At 37.2% G+C, this 17,927-nt stretch overlaps 4 protein-coding genes across 13 annotated transcripts in view; 2 read left to right on the forward strand and 2 right to left on the reverse strand.

Annotated features, from left to right (window-relative positions):
- Positions 1–14,145, forward strand: part of LOC108615484 (guanine nucleotide exchange factor DBS) — a 53,907-nt gene extending 39,762 nt beyond the window's left edge. For 6 of the 9 annotated variants that reach the window (XM_089470344.1, XM_018009989.2, XM_089470348.1 and 3 more), the window contains 8 exons: positions 3,931–4,047; positions 7,177–7,272; positions 8,999–9,184; positions 9,259–9,576; positions 9,645–9,842; positions 9,905–10,378; positions 12,264–12,390; positions 12,515–14,145. In XM_089470344.1, the coding sequence (XP_089326470.1) occupies positions 3,931–4,047; positions 7,177–7,272; positions 8,999–9,184; positions 9,259–9,576; positions 9,645–9,842; positions 9,905–10,378; positions 12,264–12,390; positions 12,515–12,618 (1,620 nt within the window). In that variant the 3' untranslated portion in view covers positions 12,619–14,145. Of the gene's footprint in view, positions 1–3,930; positions 4,048–7,176; positions 7,273–8,998; positions 9,185–9,258; positions 9,577–9,644; positions 9,843–9,904; positions 10,379–10,978; positions 11,163–12,263; positions 12,391–12,514 lie in introns of those variants that run through there. The other 3 variants (XR_016270318.1, XM_089470345.1, XM_089470346.1) reach the window with 3 other exon arrangements.
- Positions 13,759–15,136, reverse strand: RNASEK (Ribonuclease kappa). 2 transcript variants are annotated; one of them, XR_016270322.1, is made up of 4 exons: positions 14,920–15,136; positions 14,700–14,819; positions 14,107–14,461; positions 13,759–14,042 (listed from the first exon to the last, which is right to left on the reverse strand). XR_016270322.1 is itself a non-coding variant. In XM_018010049.2 (3 exons), exons 1-3 carry the CDS (start codon positions 14,986–14,988, stop codon positions 14,363–14,365), a joined length of 288 nt encoding a protein of 95 aa, XP_017865538.1. In that variant the 5' UTR covers positions 14,989–15,136; the 3' UTR covers positions 13,759–14,362. The 2 variants fall into 2 exon arrangements, 1 of the variants encoding a protein (XP_017865538.1); XM_018010049.2 differs by having other exon boundaries at positions 13,759–14,461.
- Positions 15,137–15,259: 123 nt separating this feature from the next.
- Josd (Josephin domain containing) lies at positions 15,260–16,618 on the forward strand. Its single transcript, XM_089470374.1, has 3 exons — positions 15,260–15,423; positions 15,478–15,734; positions 15,801–16,618. The coding sequence occupies exons 2-3, from the start codon at positions 15,490–15,492 to the stop codon at positions 16,123–16,125; spliced, it is 570 nt and encodes a 189-aa protein (XP_089326500.1). The 5' UTR covers positions 15,260–15,423; positions 15,478–15,489; the 3' UTR covers positions 16,126–16,618.
- On the reverse strand, positions 16,619–17,895 carry kune (claudin). Its single transcript, XM_018010028.2, has one exon. The coding sequence runs from the start codon at positions 17,731–17,733 to the stop codon at positions 16,930–16,932; it is 804 nt and encodes a 267-aa protein (XP_017865517.1). The 5' UTR covers positions 17,734–17,895; the 3' UTR covers positions 16,619–16,929.
- Between the last annotated feature and the right edge of the window lie 32 nt (positions 17,896–17,927).

A 17,927-nucleotide genomic window follows, 5' to 3' on the forward strand; every position in this document is an offset into this window, starting at 1 on the left:
AATCCGAAATAAAAATAAATATAATCCTCATTAAAATGCGTAGTTAATACGATTTTAATGCAAACCTAATTTGAGGCTTTTCAAACTCGCCTAGCCGCAAAGCAGACAAAGTATTTAAAATCCCTCAAATCGATTCGCTACGTGAAAAAGCTGATACAATTGGGAAATGTTGTAATAATAAACTTAATAATAAAATCAAATTTATTTGATTTACATGATATTAGTTTTGCTTGCTTTTGATATAGAAAATAAATAATATAATATAAATGATAGAAAATGAACAATATAATATTAAATATAAGATATGGTTATAGATTGACTACAGCTTCTACTATTACTACTACTATTTCTGTAGTTTTATTTGAATTTTTAAATATTCCATTTAACCATCGAGTCACAAATATTGTTTGAATTTTTGCTTAATTTTTTTACTGCAATTTTTAATGGCTTTTTAGTCTGGGGATTTATTTATAGGTTTTCTTTTTTCCTATCTGCTGCCATTTGTTAACAGTTAAAACTATTTTTATCTGATATCATATTCGCTTCGTTTTGCATTCAAAAAACTTGGCAATATTTAAATATCAAATATATGAAATGATATATTAAATTATGCCCCATTCAAGTTTGTATATCAAACTCATATATACATATATATATATTGTTATATAAAACAAAAGTTTGATTGAGAGGAGAAAGTATATCTATGGAGTTCGAATGAGCTGCTGATTGAAATTGAAACTGTAAATAACTCAAACTATTGTAAATCTCTTGAGAATATATACATATTCTACGCTAGTTATACCGTAATACTTTTATATATGTTATAGAGAAAACCTCTATTAAAGATGCACATCCCATCAATGTGCCAGTCGTACCAAAGATGCGGAAATGGGGAGCCATGGGAGACCCCCCTTGGCGTGGCATGCTCCAATGACACAAAACGGCAAGAGCAACTAGATATATGTGAATATATGGGTGTATATTTATACAGATGTATGGGCTACCTGCACAAGAATAGGTGTGAATATGTATGGTATGTGAATATTACCTAACTGAAAGTCTCATAGAGAGATGGAGTGAGAGAGAGAGAGAGACAGAGAGACCCATCAAAGGTGAAGGTGGCGTGTAATATTCGTGGCGTGTGGCAGGAAGCAACGATTCATTAATAAATACAAAAGCAAAAAAACAAAAAAAATATTTAGCGAACTACAACAACAACAACAACTACAACAACATCAGCAAACACTTCAGCATTTGATTTGGTTCGTTGTGGTTTTCATTTCGCGGTTTCATAACAAATTACGAAGACACTAGACGTTTTTACATATATCTATAAGCATATCAACATATACATACATATACAAGTCAACTTGGGTCTTCATTAACATTAGTCTATTGGCATATTATATATATACATGTGTGTGTGTGTGTGTGTTTGTGTGTCTGTCGCATAACTGTTTAACTAGTTAAACTTAAATAATTGCCAAGCACTGTCTGTCCGTCTGTCCGTCTGCCCGTCTGTCCGTCTGTCCGTCTGCCCGTCTGCCCGTCCATTCATTCACTCCAACTTTAAGCGACAATTTGCGCCAGCTCTTACCCTCCCCTCCATCCCATGGAGCTTAGCTGCTCTTATGGCCAAATACGTAAGCCTTCTACCACATATCGCACTCTCTTATTGACTCTCACTCTCGCGTCAGTGCGTGCCCGCGTGCATTTACCGTTAATACCTTTCACTTTCCCTATTGTATCGAACCATCTTGAACACATAGAAACTTATATGGATTTGCTGTGCGTTTTGGCTAAGAGAATTCAAGAATCTTTAAATGGCTTTTACGGCGTGCTACTTAGCTATTAGCCATGGCTAAGTAGTCATCACAGCATTTGTTGTAAGAGAATATCAAATTTGACTTGTTCATCAATCCAACGAATTCCATTCCAATCTTTATGATCTAACGGTGCACGGTTTAAACCCAAGCTGAAGCTGACGCTGAATTTCTCTGCTTCTGCGCTTTTTGGCCTCGTTTTGGACCGCGCTCCAATTGGTGTCAGCTGGAACCGAGAGCTGAGCTGAACTAGTTGAACGCCCGGCTAAACTCAATGCCCCAACTTAGCGACCTTCACTTGTTTCCCAAAAAAAAAGGTGATACATATGGAGTTTTGTCACTTCAGTTTTCGCATTGTCCATGGCTCGAACCCCACAGCGTCTCTCGAGTGGCTCGCCACGCGTCACGCATGCGCGTTGACTTTTCAAACAGAGTCGCATTTTTTCTCGCTTCTTTTTTTTTCTTTTTTCTTGAATTTTCTATGAACACATCGTTAATTAATTATGCTTGCTCTCACTTTTTATGATCCTACGCACTATTTATTAGAGCTCATCATCATTATTGTCAAATTAACTTTGGCTTATATATTAGCTATGATTTTTATAGCCGTTGTAAATGGAAATGTTTCAATGAGAATAAGCTAGTTAGAAATATATAGATTTTTTGGAATATACAAGGTCTATACTATTTACAGTTAGAAGAAGGCATGACATTAGCCAGTATAAATATTTCGGATCATCATAAAAAGTTGGGTTAAACTGAAATTCTATGAGTTTTTGAGCTCACAGATCTCGTAAACTATTTGGGTTACCGACTTGATATTTGAAATATATATATTCTTGCATACATTATGCAGTAGAAACATTTCAGTTTTCTCTCAAACTCTTCTGATATATATTTTTATATTAAATATATCATTCTTCCCTTAAACTAATTTTCTTTTTTATGATCGAGAGAAATAGAACAAGTATAAAAGATATAGACTATACACTTAACAGTGTAACTTTTATCTCTTTTCTCTCAAACTCATTTCATAACTTTATTAGCAATACAAATAGAGATTTAACCCTTTTTTCACGCCTAACCTAAATTGAATATAAACAATTTCGTTCATTACTCACACCTTCTCTGCTAATCTTTCAATTTTCCTGCAGTGCTTAGAAAGTAAATCAAATTGAAATGAAAATGAATGAAAATAAATACAAGAAGAAGAAGCACCAGATGAAAAAAGTTAGCCAACTGAAAAGTGAAGATCATTAGACCTTGTTATGAACAATGAAAGAACTGAGTTAATTCTGACAGTCGAGTCGAGCAGTTTGCGCACTCTGCAATTAAAAGCAGAAACAGACTGTGCGCCATGGCTAACTTGGCCAATTGGGCAAAGTTAGAAAGCGCCAAGGCTAGGCAAGGCAGCAATTATCTAATAGACGCCGGGTGAAGCGCTACTCTGGGGTTAAAGCAGCCAAAGTAATTAAAAACCTCCCACAGCTTAGAACCAGCCACGTCGTCCACCTTTAACTGGGTAATCAGACTAGAGTTGCGCACGTTAAGTTGGCTAAGTTGAGCTCTTGTTATTGTTTTTGTTACTGTTTTTGCTGTTTTTGCTGCGAGTTGACCCAACGTCGAGTGGTCAGAGCCTGAGCCCAACACAGCGCAGCGCAGCGAAAGTGGTAACAGAAAGCCAGCCAAGTTGGCCACAACAGAAACAGAAAAAGAACCGTTTTTCACATTTAAATAAACGTCGTCTAGTTAGAAAAGTCTCAGCTCTGGGCAAACTGTCGAAACCTGAAGAAGATTTGTCCAAATCGCTGCCGGCCAACAGATCTATGCCAACCGTTGTGTCTCCTATTAGCCGGTCTCTGTTTTAATTTTCGTGCTTTTGGTGTCTTATTTCATTTGTTTGTGTTGTCTGTTGTCTTCGCGTTTTGTTCCCTTTAGTAGCGTGTTGAGGGCTAAGTTCAGAAGCTGACCATAAATCGTGTCAGATTTGCGCATTCACCTCAATCAGCATTACCTGAACTGAACTGAACTGAACTCATAGATAAGATAGAGATTATTATAAATACTATTTAAATCCCTTATTTATATCTGCCTCTGTTTCTTGCAGACTGGTATACATGAGTTACGACCCAGATCCATGGACGGTGTCATTGACTCGGGCGTTTCGTTAAATGGCGACACCGGCTCGAGTCCCGACAATGGCGAACACCTGCAAAATCAACAGGTGAGTCAACTACTCAATTATGTAAAATATATGAAATATAATTAATTCATTAAGTTATTAATTATTACATTTTATTTATATAATCTATATATATAAAAGAAAGTTGTGTAAAAGTGAAGACTGCTTATAACTTGATTTGGGCTGAACCAATTTTCATGGTTTTTGATTTGTTGGATTTGTCTCCGCAACGAGTTTAGTATAGGGTCTTAAAAATACTGAAAAAATTTGCCGAATACTTGAAAAACGCGGTTTTTTCCCCAAATGTTCAAATTTTTTTTATACCCAGTAGGCTTGGTAACAGTGACAGTTTTGACAATAGTGTAGAAGTAAATAAACAAATGTAGTCAGTCAGTCTACGGTCTCCTGACCTCGAGCAGACCTGACTATTCAAGTAAAAAAAAAAAAAAAAAAAAAAAAAAAAAAAAAAAAAATTTTCAAATCATAAGGAAAAATATTTCAAATCAAAAATCTGCAAAAAATCAAAAGATTAAAACCTGACTGTTCAAAAAATAAATAAAAAATTAAAAATTCGAAATTAAAAAAAAAAAAGGTAATTATTAAAAAAAGTGTATTTTTGGCTTTTTATATTTTCGGACTTTTAAACTTTATAAATATTTCAAATCAAAAATCTGCAAAAATTAAAAAAAAAATCAAAAGATTAAAACCTAACAATCAAAAATAAATAAAAAATTCAAAATTCAAAATTCGAAATTAAAAAAAAAAAGTTAATTATTAAAAATTGTATTTTTGGACTTTTACAAAAGCTAAATATCTCGAAAGTTCAGGTATTTGTTTGTCTCAAACATAAATTTGTGTAAATTATTTATATTTATATTTCTCGATTGTTTTATATGGTTTTGTGCGAGGGCAGTATTACTATTAATAAAAATGCCGCGTCCTAGAAGATCTAATCTTTCCCGGCGGACCCATAATGCAATTAGGCAACGGAATAGCGCGAGTCAATTATCTGACGAAGAGCGAGAAATCGCCCGAGAAAGGCTCCGCGTTAGTACCCAGGGAAGAAGGGCCTTAATTCGTGCTTCTCAAAGAGAGGCAGCCCGTGAAATGGCAATAAGAAATGGTTCAAGGATTGATTTGAATCGAGCAGCGTTTCGATATGATTGCACCATTGATTACAGCTTGAATCGTTTAGTTTGCATTGGTCCAATGGACGTTGTTTGCTAGCATTGTGGCGCATTGAAGTTTGCTGGTGAAACGCCCGGTTTGTGCTGCCTTAGTGGTAAAGTGACATTGCCATTAGCGGTCACCATAGCCATTGCGTTCCCTGCTTTATGGCGAAACACTAGAATCACGACATTTTCTAGCGAACACTCAAAAATACAATGCCTGTTTCCAAATGACATAATTTGGGGCGGAAAATATTGGAGACGGATATTTAAGGTAATTTACGTTAAAAATTTTATTTTCTATGACTGCCAAAAAAAAATTTTGAATAATGTAGTTTGTTAGATTTCTGTAAATAGTGTTTGTAAATATAACTATAACTATGGCTTTGAATTTAAAGATTCAAGGCCAGATTTGCCATCGCATTGGATCATTGCAACCTATTGAAGATGCACAGCAAAAATTCTTGCAAATATACTTCATGGGCAATATGGAAGAACAACTTGACCGGCGTCAAGAAATGAACACAGCTATGAAAAGAGCAATTCTCCATGATTTGCATGCTTAGAAATTTAAACCAACCAAAACTGTGCAATGGAACGCGTTTGGTGATAAGAAAACTGATGAGCAATGTGATTCACGCGTTGATACTCAAAGGAAAATTTAAAGATGAGGAAGTTCTTATTCCTAGGATTCCGATGAGCTCAACAGATATGCCCTTTGAATTTAAACGAATTCAATTCCCGCTTCGTCTTGCCTTCGCCATGACGATCAACAAGTCACAGGGCCAATCTTTGACTATTTGTGGCCTCAATCTAGAAAATGCGTGTTTTTCTCATGGTCAATTGTACGTGGCATGCTCACGTGTTGGCAAACGATCCGCATTATTTGTTCTTGCACCCGACCAAAAAACGAAGAATGTCGTTTACAACAAGGTGCTTGAATGAAAATCCGATTAATAAATTTATCAGTGTATCCCAGCCTGAACAACATAGCTTTCAACAATTTTTTACCTAGAAATAATATAGAGGGCAATGCAACGTTTGCCGGGCCAGCTAGTATATAACATATATTATAGTTAATTAAATAATATATTATTAATTTTTACTTACAATTTTTTTTTTTTAATTATTATTACAATTTTATTATTTACATGAATTAAAGTACAATAAATAAGAAATAAAATAAAAAATACAATTTTATTATTTATTGATTGCTTTCATTTTTTTTTTTTAATTACATAAAGAAATATAGAAAGGTAATTTACATAATTTTTTTAAATGTAATTCTTTATTTTAAATTTAAAAAAAAGATATTAACTATTAAATCATTGCATCATTTAATAATAATATTATTAATTGTTATAAATTATTTGCTATATATTTTGCCGTCTTATTTCTCATGTTTACAAATTTCAAAAATTGTTTATGTATTTTATTTACAATTTTATACATATTAGCCTTTATATATGAGACAAAAAAAATTAAAATTGTTCTATAAATTATTATAGATCAAATAGCCTTCGATAAAATATGTGTCAAAAATGTCATCCAAGTATGTTTATGTTCTTCAAGCAAAACACAAAATTTTAAGCAGGATCACAAACTAAAACATTAAAATTAAAAACCCAAAAAAAAAATATGTAGTAAAATTACAGCCATTTTGAAACTCTTCAAAAACTTTAGATACTCATAGATAATTTGGCGAAAACAATTCAACTATTCGAAAGACTTCGTAGCACACAAGTTTTTACCTCAAACTGAACGCTATAAGTGTCATAGTTGTTCAATGTTTTATTTATAGTAATTTTAAATGGACTCAGAAACTAAACACTAAAATATTATACTATATTATATACTTTTTTTAAAATCAAATCACGATTCCAAAAGACAGTTCAATTATGTTGATTAATACTAATAATGAGGTAGAGAAACCATAGATTATAATTAAGGTAGAAATGCATTTAACTAAGATCTTGCATATTTCTCTCATCTCATTTTACAGGATGCTGAGGCGAGGAAACTGAAACGAGGTCACGTGCTCACTGAGCTGCTGGAGACGGAGCGCATCTATGTGAATGAGATGAGCTCGATTCTAAAGGTAAATATGAATTGCACTATATAGATATAAATATAGATATAGAGATAGATCGAGATCGAGAGAGTTTGGCCAACGGTATAGGCCTGCTCTAAACTCATGCAGCATGAAATCCGAGTCTTGGAAACTGCCCAGTGGCCAGCGAACTGAGACAAATTCGAGTATCTGCTGAGTTGAATGGGTTCTTGGCTTGGGTGCTCAGAGCTCAGAGCTGATGCGCCTGAATGCCCCTGCTTGTAATTAGTGCATTAAAACCATTAGGCTCTCTCTCTATGTGTGTGTGTGTGTGTGTGTGTGTGATGCCATCGAACTAAGAAGATTCCATAAATAATTTGTTACCGATTCTCGGCCAGCCAAGCTACTAAAAATCATTTAGCGATTGACTCTTGTGCACGACGGTACAGCAAACCTAAGAGTCCACGATATCCACGACATCCAGTCCGTAGAAACAGCCAGAGATATGCGCTACGGGGGCTACGATCTGAGAAAAGCCTCAAAACCAAAGACGCCGGCCGGCCAGAGCTCATTCCGGCTGCGACGGGTGCAGAATACGGCATGCAATATAGTCGGACGATTCAATCTGAAGTTTGGCGATTCTCTGATCAAGCGCTTCCACTTGCCCTTGGCTGGGTCCGATGAGCCACGCGAGTCGCCGCTGTCGTTTCAAGGCTCGCTCTTCGACTCGCAGGCGTCCTGCGGCGGACTGAGCTATCGTCCTGCCGACTTTCGGCCACGCTTCGAGTCCTTCAGCCCGGACCTAGGCGGCAATTACATATTCGGCACGAGCCTCTGCAACTTTGCCACCCACAATATACTGAATGGCAAGTCAACGATCAAGATCATCAACACGCTGAAGGAGTGCGAGGAGCGCGAATGCTGTGTGAGTGAGCGAGAGCTGCAGCTGGGAGACAGATACCTGCAGGAGTCGGCGACCTGCCCGATCACCGCCTATAATAGTCTGCAGCGCCTAAAGGATCAGCGTCGCACCATATTCAAGGAGCTCATCGAGCTGTCCAGCTGCGACGAGTCGCTGGAGTATCGACTGGTCAAGGACTATCTGGAGTCGAACAGCTACTCGGAAATAGAGAACGACACCGAGTTCAAGGACTACTTGCAGCGCAAGAACTACATGGATATACTGGCCTATCTTGAGGACAGCGAGCCCAAGAGCCTAATGTCCGTCTCGTCCTCGTTGGCGCGGGCTCAGAGCTCCCTCGGCTCGCTGAACAACACCAAGGTGCTCTCCACGCCCAAGTCTCTGAAGGGTCCCAAGCAGGTGCCCGCCGTGGATGTCCAATTGTGCAGCTCTTGCCGTTCCAGCTGGCAGAGTAAATTCAAATCCAATGATGATGGGCCAAGCTCCAGTCCAAGACGCACAGAAACCGCATTGACCAAGTCAACGACTGATTGGAACAGTTCATACCATGAAATACTCAACTTTTGTCGGCAGTTCTTCGAGGAAAGCGTCAGCGATGCCAAGGAGCTGCCCGAGCTGCGGAGCACCAAGTTCAAGGCGTCCAAGTATAAGCAGCTCCTGAAGGATTTCGTTGTGGCACAGGGCTACGCCAGTGTGGAGCAATATGTGGAGCAGAAATTTGGCCAATTCATAAGCAGCAAAATTAATGCATTTTGTGATAATGTAAAGCCAAGTTGAGATAACAATTGTTCTAATCCATTTATAATGCCATATCTAACTCCATTTGTTGTTGTTGTTGTTGTTCTCTTGCAGGGCTACTTTGACCAAATGCAATCGGACGAGCTAATGCATCTGGTTCCGGCCAGTCTGCAGGGCAAAGAAGAAATACTTTTTGGCAATCTGCATGAGCTCTACACATTTCACAACGAGATCTTTCTGAAGGACCTGGAGAACTGCATTTCGACCACAGAGCTGGTGGCGCTGTGTTTTGTGCAAAGGGTAAGGGATTAAAGAGATTATAGCTATGATTCCCTGACTCTCATATGTATGTCTATATCTTACTGTCCTTCCAGCGTGACACCTTCTATCGGCTGTACTCGTTCTATTGCCAGAACATTCCGCGCTCGGACCGTCTGCGTGAGACGCTCGTTGATACCCACCTATTCCTGCAGGAGTGCCAGAAGAGATTGGGCCACAAGCTGCCGCTGGCCGCGTACCTGCTGAAGCCCGTGCAGCGCATCACCAAGTACCAGCTGCTGCTGAAGGATCTGCTGCGCTTCAGCGACAGCGGCAGCTGCACCAAGGAGCTGCAGAAGGCGCTCGACTGCATGCTGATTGTGCTGAAGTGCGTCAACGATTCCATGCACCAAGTGGCTATCACTGGATTCCCAGTAAGCAAATCCTGCCTCTTCAATAACATTGACAATCCAAGCTAATCTCCATATATTCCGATTCGCAGACCGATCTGGCGCAGCAGGGCGAGCTGCTGCTGCAGGACTCGTTTCAGGTGTGGACCGAGTCGAAGAAGGACATCCGGCTGCGCATCAAGCCACAGCAGCGGCACATCTTTCTGTACCAGAAGTCGCTGCTCTTCTGCAAGCAAACCTCCAAAGCGGGTCACAACAAGAGTACCTACCAGTTCAAGCATCACGTCAAGGTGGGTGCAATCAATACCCTGTATGTGTATATATACCCATTCACTAATCATCTCTGATGCAGATGTCACAAATTGGTCTGACGGAGTCCGTGCGGGGCGATGCGAAGCGCTTCGAGGTCTGGCTGCAGGGTCGTCAGGAGGTGCACACGCTGCAGGCGCCTTCGCTGGAGGTCAAGAACAAGTGGGTGGCAGAGATTAAGCGGGTGCTGCTCAACCAGCTCGAGGAACTGAAGGGCGAGAAGATCAAACAGTATGGCCTAAATCATCGCGGGCTCAAGCAAACCACGTCGTGGGACACGCCCAATATTATACTGGGCACACCGGGTCGAACGATCAGCTGCGATGCATCCTCCGAGTCCTCCAATCGCAACTCCAACTGCAGCAGCGAGGAGAACGGCCCGGCGGCCGCTGCCTGCGGCAACTCGAGCGGCGGCGGCGGCATGGCCGACAGGGATCATCCCGAGGGCTGTGGCTGGAGCTCGGACTATTCGAACAGCGAGGACGAGATCTCGGTGAACGAGGACAACAGCACACCGGTAATTAGAACTTTAGCGCTATAGAAATCAGGTGTCCAGCGGACCTATCGGTTAATAAGTTCAAGAATTACAAATCTCAAAAGTTTCAAGCTAATAGGACTTTTCAATGCAGTATCCTACTTTCCTTTGCTGTACTTTCAAATCTGTTTCAAATTCAACTCTGTCTGTCTGTGTTTTTGATATGTATTAACTAACCAAAACTATTCATTAAAACTCGACAAACATAACAAATAACAAATTGATTAATTAATAGTAAATACATTTTAGAAAATATGCAAAAATAAAAAGAAATCTCTCGAAGGCATTTAAATATTATAAATTCTATTATTCTGGTGAAATATTTATAATTATAAGTTGTAAATTTCGGTGCACCGATTAAAATTCTTATAAATCATCTTATTAATTTTATAATTTTAATTTAATTTTGCGTATCCATAATATGTCTAATAATAATTTTATAGTCTTATTGGATAATTTTGGGTTTATCTTTTTACTTACATGACAAAAACAAAACAAAAAATGTAAATTTACCAAAATATAAAATATGTTTCATGTACATATATACATTCATATATAAATCAATCGGCCAACATACGACAGGGCTTTCTGGATCTGCTGACGCATTGGGCGTCCTATAATACCGATGGAGCTGCGTCCTCCACGTCCTTTGCGCGGAACACCAAATCCAACTCCAAATTTTATGTTTCCGTTGACCACTGAGGTGTGCTCCATGGTCCATCCGCAACCGCCCACCAAGTATACGTATTGTAGCCGTAGCTGCTAGGTATGCGCCGTTCCCCCCTTAAGTAGTATGATGCACGCCCATGCCTAATGTTCGAATGATGCTTGTAATCGTCAGTTATCTATAAGAGCAGCTGTGTTCCGTGACTAATTCATTATCCACATGCTGTAACAGTGTCAGGTCGATTTATTGTTGTCCATCATAAAAGTCATAATCGCATGCCAAGCTCTCATTTCTTCCAAAGATGTTGTCGACTGCTGCAAATGAAATCATGAAATGCGTAGGCTTAGTCGTTGATTCTAGATGGTTACATAAGTTCAATGTATTTAGTTTCATTATTATCTTCGTACATATATATTGTATACTGGGTAGTAAAATGTAGTTCACAGAGGACTCCCAAGCAATTGCAGAGCTGAAAGTCTGTAGTTAATATTTTCAACAATAATCAACAAATATATAGCTAGGGTATATCCTGAGGAAAATGTGGAACTCTTTTGAATATATGGAAATATTGATTGAATTAAAGCTCAGAGGTTTTGTTAATTCAGACTGACTTGGCTCATTCATAAAATTTATATGAATAGGAGCTGTACCGCTAAGAGACTCACCTGCCCATAAGACTCACCTTTTCATTTCATAGACCACGCTCGTTGGAGTAGGCTTTATAGAGATTAGCTGTGTTTTGTTGTTGTACAATTATTATTTAAAATACAAAATATATACATACATGTATATGTATATATTTTTTATATAATTTTAAAAATATTTATTTTTATTGATTAAATTATATATATATATATATTTTTTTTTTTGTATTAATTTTTATTAGTATATATACATTTTTATATAATATATATAAATAAATTTAAAAAAATAATAATAATTTAATTTAAATATATGCATATATTTAACAATTTAAAAAAATTAAATTCGTTCTTTGAAGGTTAATTGCAAATAGTTAAATAATAAATTAACAACCGCTTAAAGCTTAAGTACTATATTAACACACACAGCTATAAGATTCACTCCAAATGCCTGCCTTAACTGTTTACATACTGTTTCTATACTATACTGAATGCAAATACTAACCGGACAACAACACACAACAAATAATATATGTATATTGTATCAATTTCGATACAGGGCAGTAAATTCATTGCCCTGGCTGACTATACGGCTATGGGTCACTCGGAAGTTTCGATGCGAGAAGGCGAAGCTATCGAGCTATTAAAAGTGGGCTGTGCCGGCTGGTGGTACGTGCGCGTCTTAGGTAATTGATCCTTAAATGGCGCATGTTTTATAAACTGCATGTTTTCACTAAACATACACATATACATAGCTATATATGTCGATATTGATGTTTTATTAATAATTAAAATGTAATTTCTAAACAGATACCAATGCAGAAGGTTGGACCCCGGGCGCATATCTGGAATCGATCAATCGAAAATCGTCAAGATCATCGAGCTGCAATCAGGAGCGAATAATTCAAAAATAAATTACTCAACACTGGAACTTACTTATCTCCAACTGAAAATCAAATGAAGTCGAGCTGCTTGACGTCAAGTTTTCAAAACTAAATCTATCGCCTTTTAAAATAGATATCAGTATTTGAGCTTCTTCTTCTCAAAGTCACACTTTATACACTCTTTTGATATGCTTACACTCTCGGAATCCAATCGAAAAATCCAAAGGGAAAACCTCTAAAAATCTCCATTCTGAATCTAAATAATCTTCCATTTCGTATCTAAATACCCTCGCTTTGACAAAAGTGTAAATTGTGGATAAACAACAAAATAAATTAAATATATATTAGTTTATAGGGTATTTCTTGTTGTTAATTTAAATTTAAATGGAAAAAACATGCAAATATTTATATATATAGTTATATTAAGACTCTATGGCTTATGTATGTATGTAACTAGCTAGTTTCTAGTCCATTTTCGTCGCTTTGATGTATCGATGTACGTGCGTGCGCTTTATAGTATTTTGAGGACTGTTACAATGATTGTTAAGGACAACTTGTCGAATATTTCTTGAAACTTTATCAATATTTTAAAATATGGCATTCAAATAAAAAATAATATATTTATATAAATATACGTTTATGAAATACGCCTAAGTATGTTTAATATATATACATAAATAAATATTATTAAATAACCGAAAAACGGCAAAAACTTCTATATCTTTTTTTATTTTTGGTATTGATATGACTAAATCTTACCTCTTAAATGTTATAAACCGTCGAGAAGCCTAAATTCTAAAGAATAATCTAACCAGAGTTCTTTTGGACCAAGTCGATTGGTAAAGGGAAGAAGATTGAGAAGACAAGGAAACAATAATAATAAAATATATAATTTATATAAAAAAAAGTTTTAAAAGGAAATTTGGCCTACATTTTCTAGCTTTAACAAACGTATAAATACATTTTATTTGTATTGTATTTATTTATATATATATATCCGATTATCTCTAACTATTCTGGTAAACTCTAAAAAATTTAAATTAAAAAAAAAAAATATTTAAAAATTAAATAAAAAAGAGTTAAATTTGATCCAATTTTATTTCCGGTTTTTGTTTCACAATGAAAAGGCTAAAATTTAGCAACACTCCTAAAACATAAATACGCAACATATTAATTTTGTTCAATATATATATATATTTATTTCGTAGATATTAAACAATTTGAACGAATATAGTGGATGATACCCCAATAATACCGCAAAGCTAACGATGATAACTTTGTTTAATACAGGCATCAGGTTGGGAATACATTTTTTTTTTTTTTACAATTGATTTAGCTGAAGTACAGTATGGATACAGATTGACTCTGAGATTGTTTTAACTAACGGCGGAGCTAGATGATACACAATTGTTGCACTTGCTTTACACGTTTGGACCGATACAGAGAGAGTAGAACTAAGAAAGGAATGTGTGATTATTATGAACAAAACAATTGTATTACGTACATATTTATACATACATTTTACTTAAATATTATCATATTCAATTCAATTTAAACTTTAGCAACAAAAACTTTGGGGATATTATACAGTAAATAAACAAATTTCTTCAACATGAAAACATTTCAATACTAATTGTGATTAGATGCGATCAGCAGCGACGCCGATCGCACACAAGTTACATTTTGTTGTTGTTCTTGATGTTTCTTTTCTTTAATGGATTGTTGCCTCGCACTCAAGCCAAGCAACATTGATTTTGAAGTTGAAGCACAGATTTTAGTTGGCAGTTACTCTGCTGTTCATGTAAAATTGTTGCGCAGAGAGCAGCAGAGTCAAGACGTAAATGCACGCCGCAATCCAGCAGTTGTAGGCATTCTATAAAAAAGAGAAAATTTATTTAGTCACAATGCCATAGAGTACGTACATATGTATGTATATATTTGCATATCTACACACAAAGTGCATATACGCATATCGTATGAAAGGAGCAATAGTTTTTTCTTTTCCGCATTCTGAAGTCCTCACAACTCTCAAGGGGTTGTAAGAACATGTATGTACCTAATATTTACACACAAACATATATACATGTATGACTCGACATTGAAACACCAACCTGATTGTATGCAGCATTCGCTGCCGTATAGAATTCATCTAAAGTTTTGTACTCCTCAGCTAGTGGCAAATCCTCAATTAGTGCCACACTGTGTATGTAGAAGAACAGACCCATGAGCACCTACAAAAATAAAACCGATTATTATGTGAATATTTTGGTCTTGTGACTCTTCCGTATGACCCCCACAAAACAAACCAAATTCACCAGCACACCCACTTACCAACTGCACAATGCCCCAAACGGAGATAATCAATCCGCATAGGGAGCATTTCGGACCACAAATTTTCATTTTGCTAGCTTCGTTAAACGCTGCTCGACGGGGTGATGTAAATAAGTTCCTTTTAAATTGGAATTCGCGTCGATAGACTTTTTTCGCAGAAGCTAGCAAATGTCAGGTGAAAATCATGTGACAGTTTGTGGTGAGTTTAGTGTGACCAACTGGAAACATTAGTAATACATTTTACGGCATTTTGATATACTAAAAATACTGTATGTAAACTTAATAAATACTGGTATGCACCTATTATTATATATTTATAAATAATGTTGAATATATAACTAATTGATAGATATCAATTTAGTAAAACGGAGTTTATCCAAGTTGAGCATTTCTCGATTTTCTCCTATTATTATAATTTGTTTCTTAGGTCGTAACGTGTACAACATACAAAACAATACACACACACACACTCACACATAAACAAGTAAACAGATTGTCAACAAAGTAAAATATTGTCCAGAAACATAAACTGTAAATAACTAAAACTCAAAATTACAGTAAAAATTACCTATGCCATCAGTTTATCACGAAAAACAAATGAGGCAGTTATGTGCCTTACATGCACTAAACAATCTCTTTCAAGGCGATCAATCCTATACTAAAGGGGAACTGGATGATATCTGCAATAATTTGAGTCCAAATGTATGGATTAATCCACATCGCTCTGTTCTTGGCCTGGGAAACTATGATATTAATGTTATTATGACTGCGTTGCAAAAACGGAACTGTGAAGCCATTTGGTTTGATAAACGAAAGTAAATATTAATGTCTAGTGAAGCTGCGTTAACTCTAGTAACTACTACATTTGTAATTCCACTTAGGGACCCTTCCATTATAGACCTTGACTCAATTATTGGCTTTATCTTGAACATTCCATCTGATTATAAGTTCGGAGTAATTACTTTGCCATTGCGTAGACGACATTGGATAGCTGTACGTCGCATCGGGGATTCCTACTACAATTTGGACTCGAAACTCCGACAGCCGGAACTGCTGGGTAATGAGGCGGATATGTTACAGTTCTTGAGGGAACAGCTTTCCGATGAACTACATCAGCGGGAACTGTTTCTGGTACTCGAACAGCAAAGTGGCGAGAATACCGATCAGCGCTGGATCAAACCGTCCTATAGAAAGGCCGTTGTTTGACCAGAACAACGATCTGTGTACTCTAGTCAGTATATGGCCTATGCTGAAAGGATTATCAAAGCTCAATCAAAAATTTACAGTGTTAAAAGTAAAACAATGAATAACTTCTTTCACAATTTAATTATAAATAATGAGAAAGGTACAACTTGCTTTTGATAAATATTGATTTATCAGAGGAATGAATATACTTTAAAGTGATCCACTTCTTTTTTATCAATTGGAAGATAAATCATTGAAGTTGGAATATTGTTGATTAAGGTAGAGTTTTCGAGGAATATAATTGTTTGATTGATCTTAGCTTAAGCTCAATGATTTTATATACAAATACATTTATATTAGTTATTGATTGTTATCAATATTTGTATATATTCAATTGATAAACAATGTAAACTATTAAGGGGTTCGTTGAGTGACTTCTTGATTAAGGCACAGTTAAACGGATAATATTCAATATGCACAAAATAAAGGCATGAATAATTTATTTAACAATGAATTTTCTTTTGTTCTTGAGTGTAAAAGCATTTTATTATTAAAATATATAAATACAATCGCTGCATTATAGGAAAATAATATAATAAAACATTTATAAAAAGTTTTGTGTAAACTATGGAATGATTCAAAATTGTATACATAGATTATACTATATATTCGAGGCAAATTAGACTTAGACTAAAGACAATGAAGGCGCAAATGGTGCTTAGAGATTTGCTTTTACGATTGGACGGATATGTTATATACTATTCGTTCGGAGATTCGAAGTAGACCTCATTTATGGACGTATTTGTGGTTACAATTCTTGTGCACTTAGATGTCCGTTTGGATGCTGCCTTGGGCTGGTGCTGTGGGCAGACGTGCTCCTGGCTGTGGGCGACGCGGACGACTGGGCTCTGGAGCAAAATATGAAGGCTGCGCGGGCGCCGAAGGTGGGGCGGCCGAGATTGCAGCTGCTGCCTGACTCTGATAGTAGTCATCGCCGTATTCGCTTATTTCCCGGTTGCTGATCTCGTTGAGGCGCTTGTAGCGCTCGCGGCGTGCTTCCACTAGATAGAGTATGCCTGCGGGCAACAGCATGACGCCTCCAACTACGGCCAGGGCAAAGGACCAGCCCATATCGTTGTGTTGCCAGCCAGGCATCCAATCTCGCGAATCGCCCTTGGCTCCAAATATAACCACAGCAATGAAACCGAATATGGATGCCAATACCTGGCAGGTGCCGATGGTCAGCAGCAACACCACGTAGCGATCGTCGTCGCGAGATGTGCGCAGGAACGACAACGTCAAGGGCAGGGCCAGCAGGCACATCACAAAGCAGAGCGTGGCGAAGAGCTGAACAGCGATATAGAATCCAGGCAGTAGGAAATCGTGTATTATATAGTATTCCTCCTCGAAGACCCACATGCAGCCAGTAAAGTCGGTGTCGTAGAATCGATGTATGTCCTGGAAGTGGTTGAAGCACACCTCCCACAGGCCCAGGTTCGTGAAGCGTGGATTTTCCAGACGCCCATCGGTCACCAGCCAATAGGGCGTAGCAAAGGCAATAACAAAAAGTAGAAATGAGACTGTGGATATGCCTAGGGCGACTCGAGTGCTGCGGTTGGAAGCACCCATTGCCTGGCTATTGCTTGATTTACTTTAATGTAAAATTGCAGCAAACAAAAACAAACAAACGTAACTAGGCAATAAATAACAGAGAGCAAACTAATACAAAAAATTATTGAGTCAGTAACACACAAAACACGCCCCGACCAGTGTGACCAGGTTTTCAGTTCAAATTTACTCAATTGGCAGCGTTGCCACATCGC

The sequence above is a fragment of the Drosophila arizonae genome, chromosome 5 (assembly GCF_054131065.1).
Source record: "Drosophila arizonae isolate 15081-1271.41 chromosome 5, UAZ_ARI_1.0, whole genome shotgun sequence".
NCBI classification, from domain to species: Eukaryota; Metazoa; Arthropoda; class Insecta; order Diptera; family Drosophilidae; genus Drosophila; species Drosophila arizonae.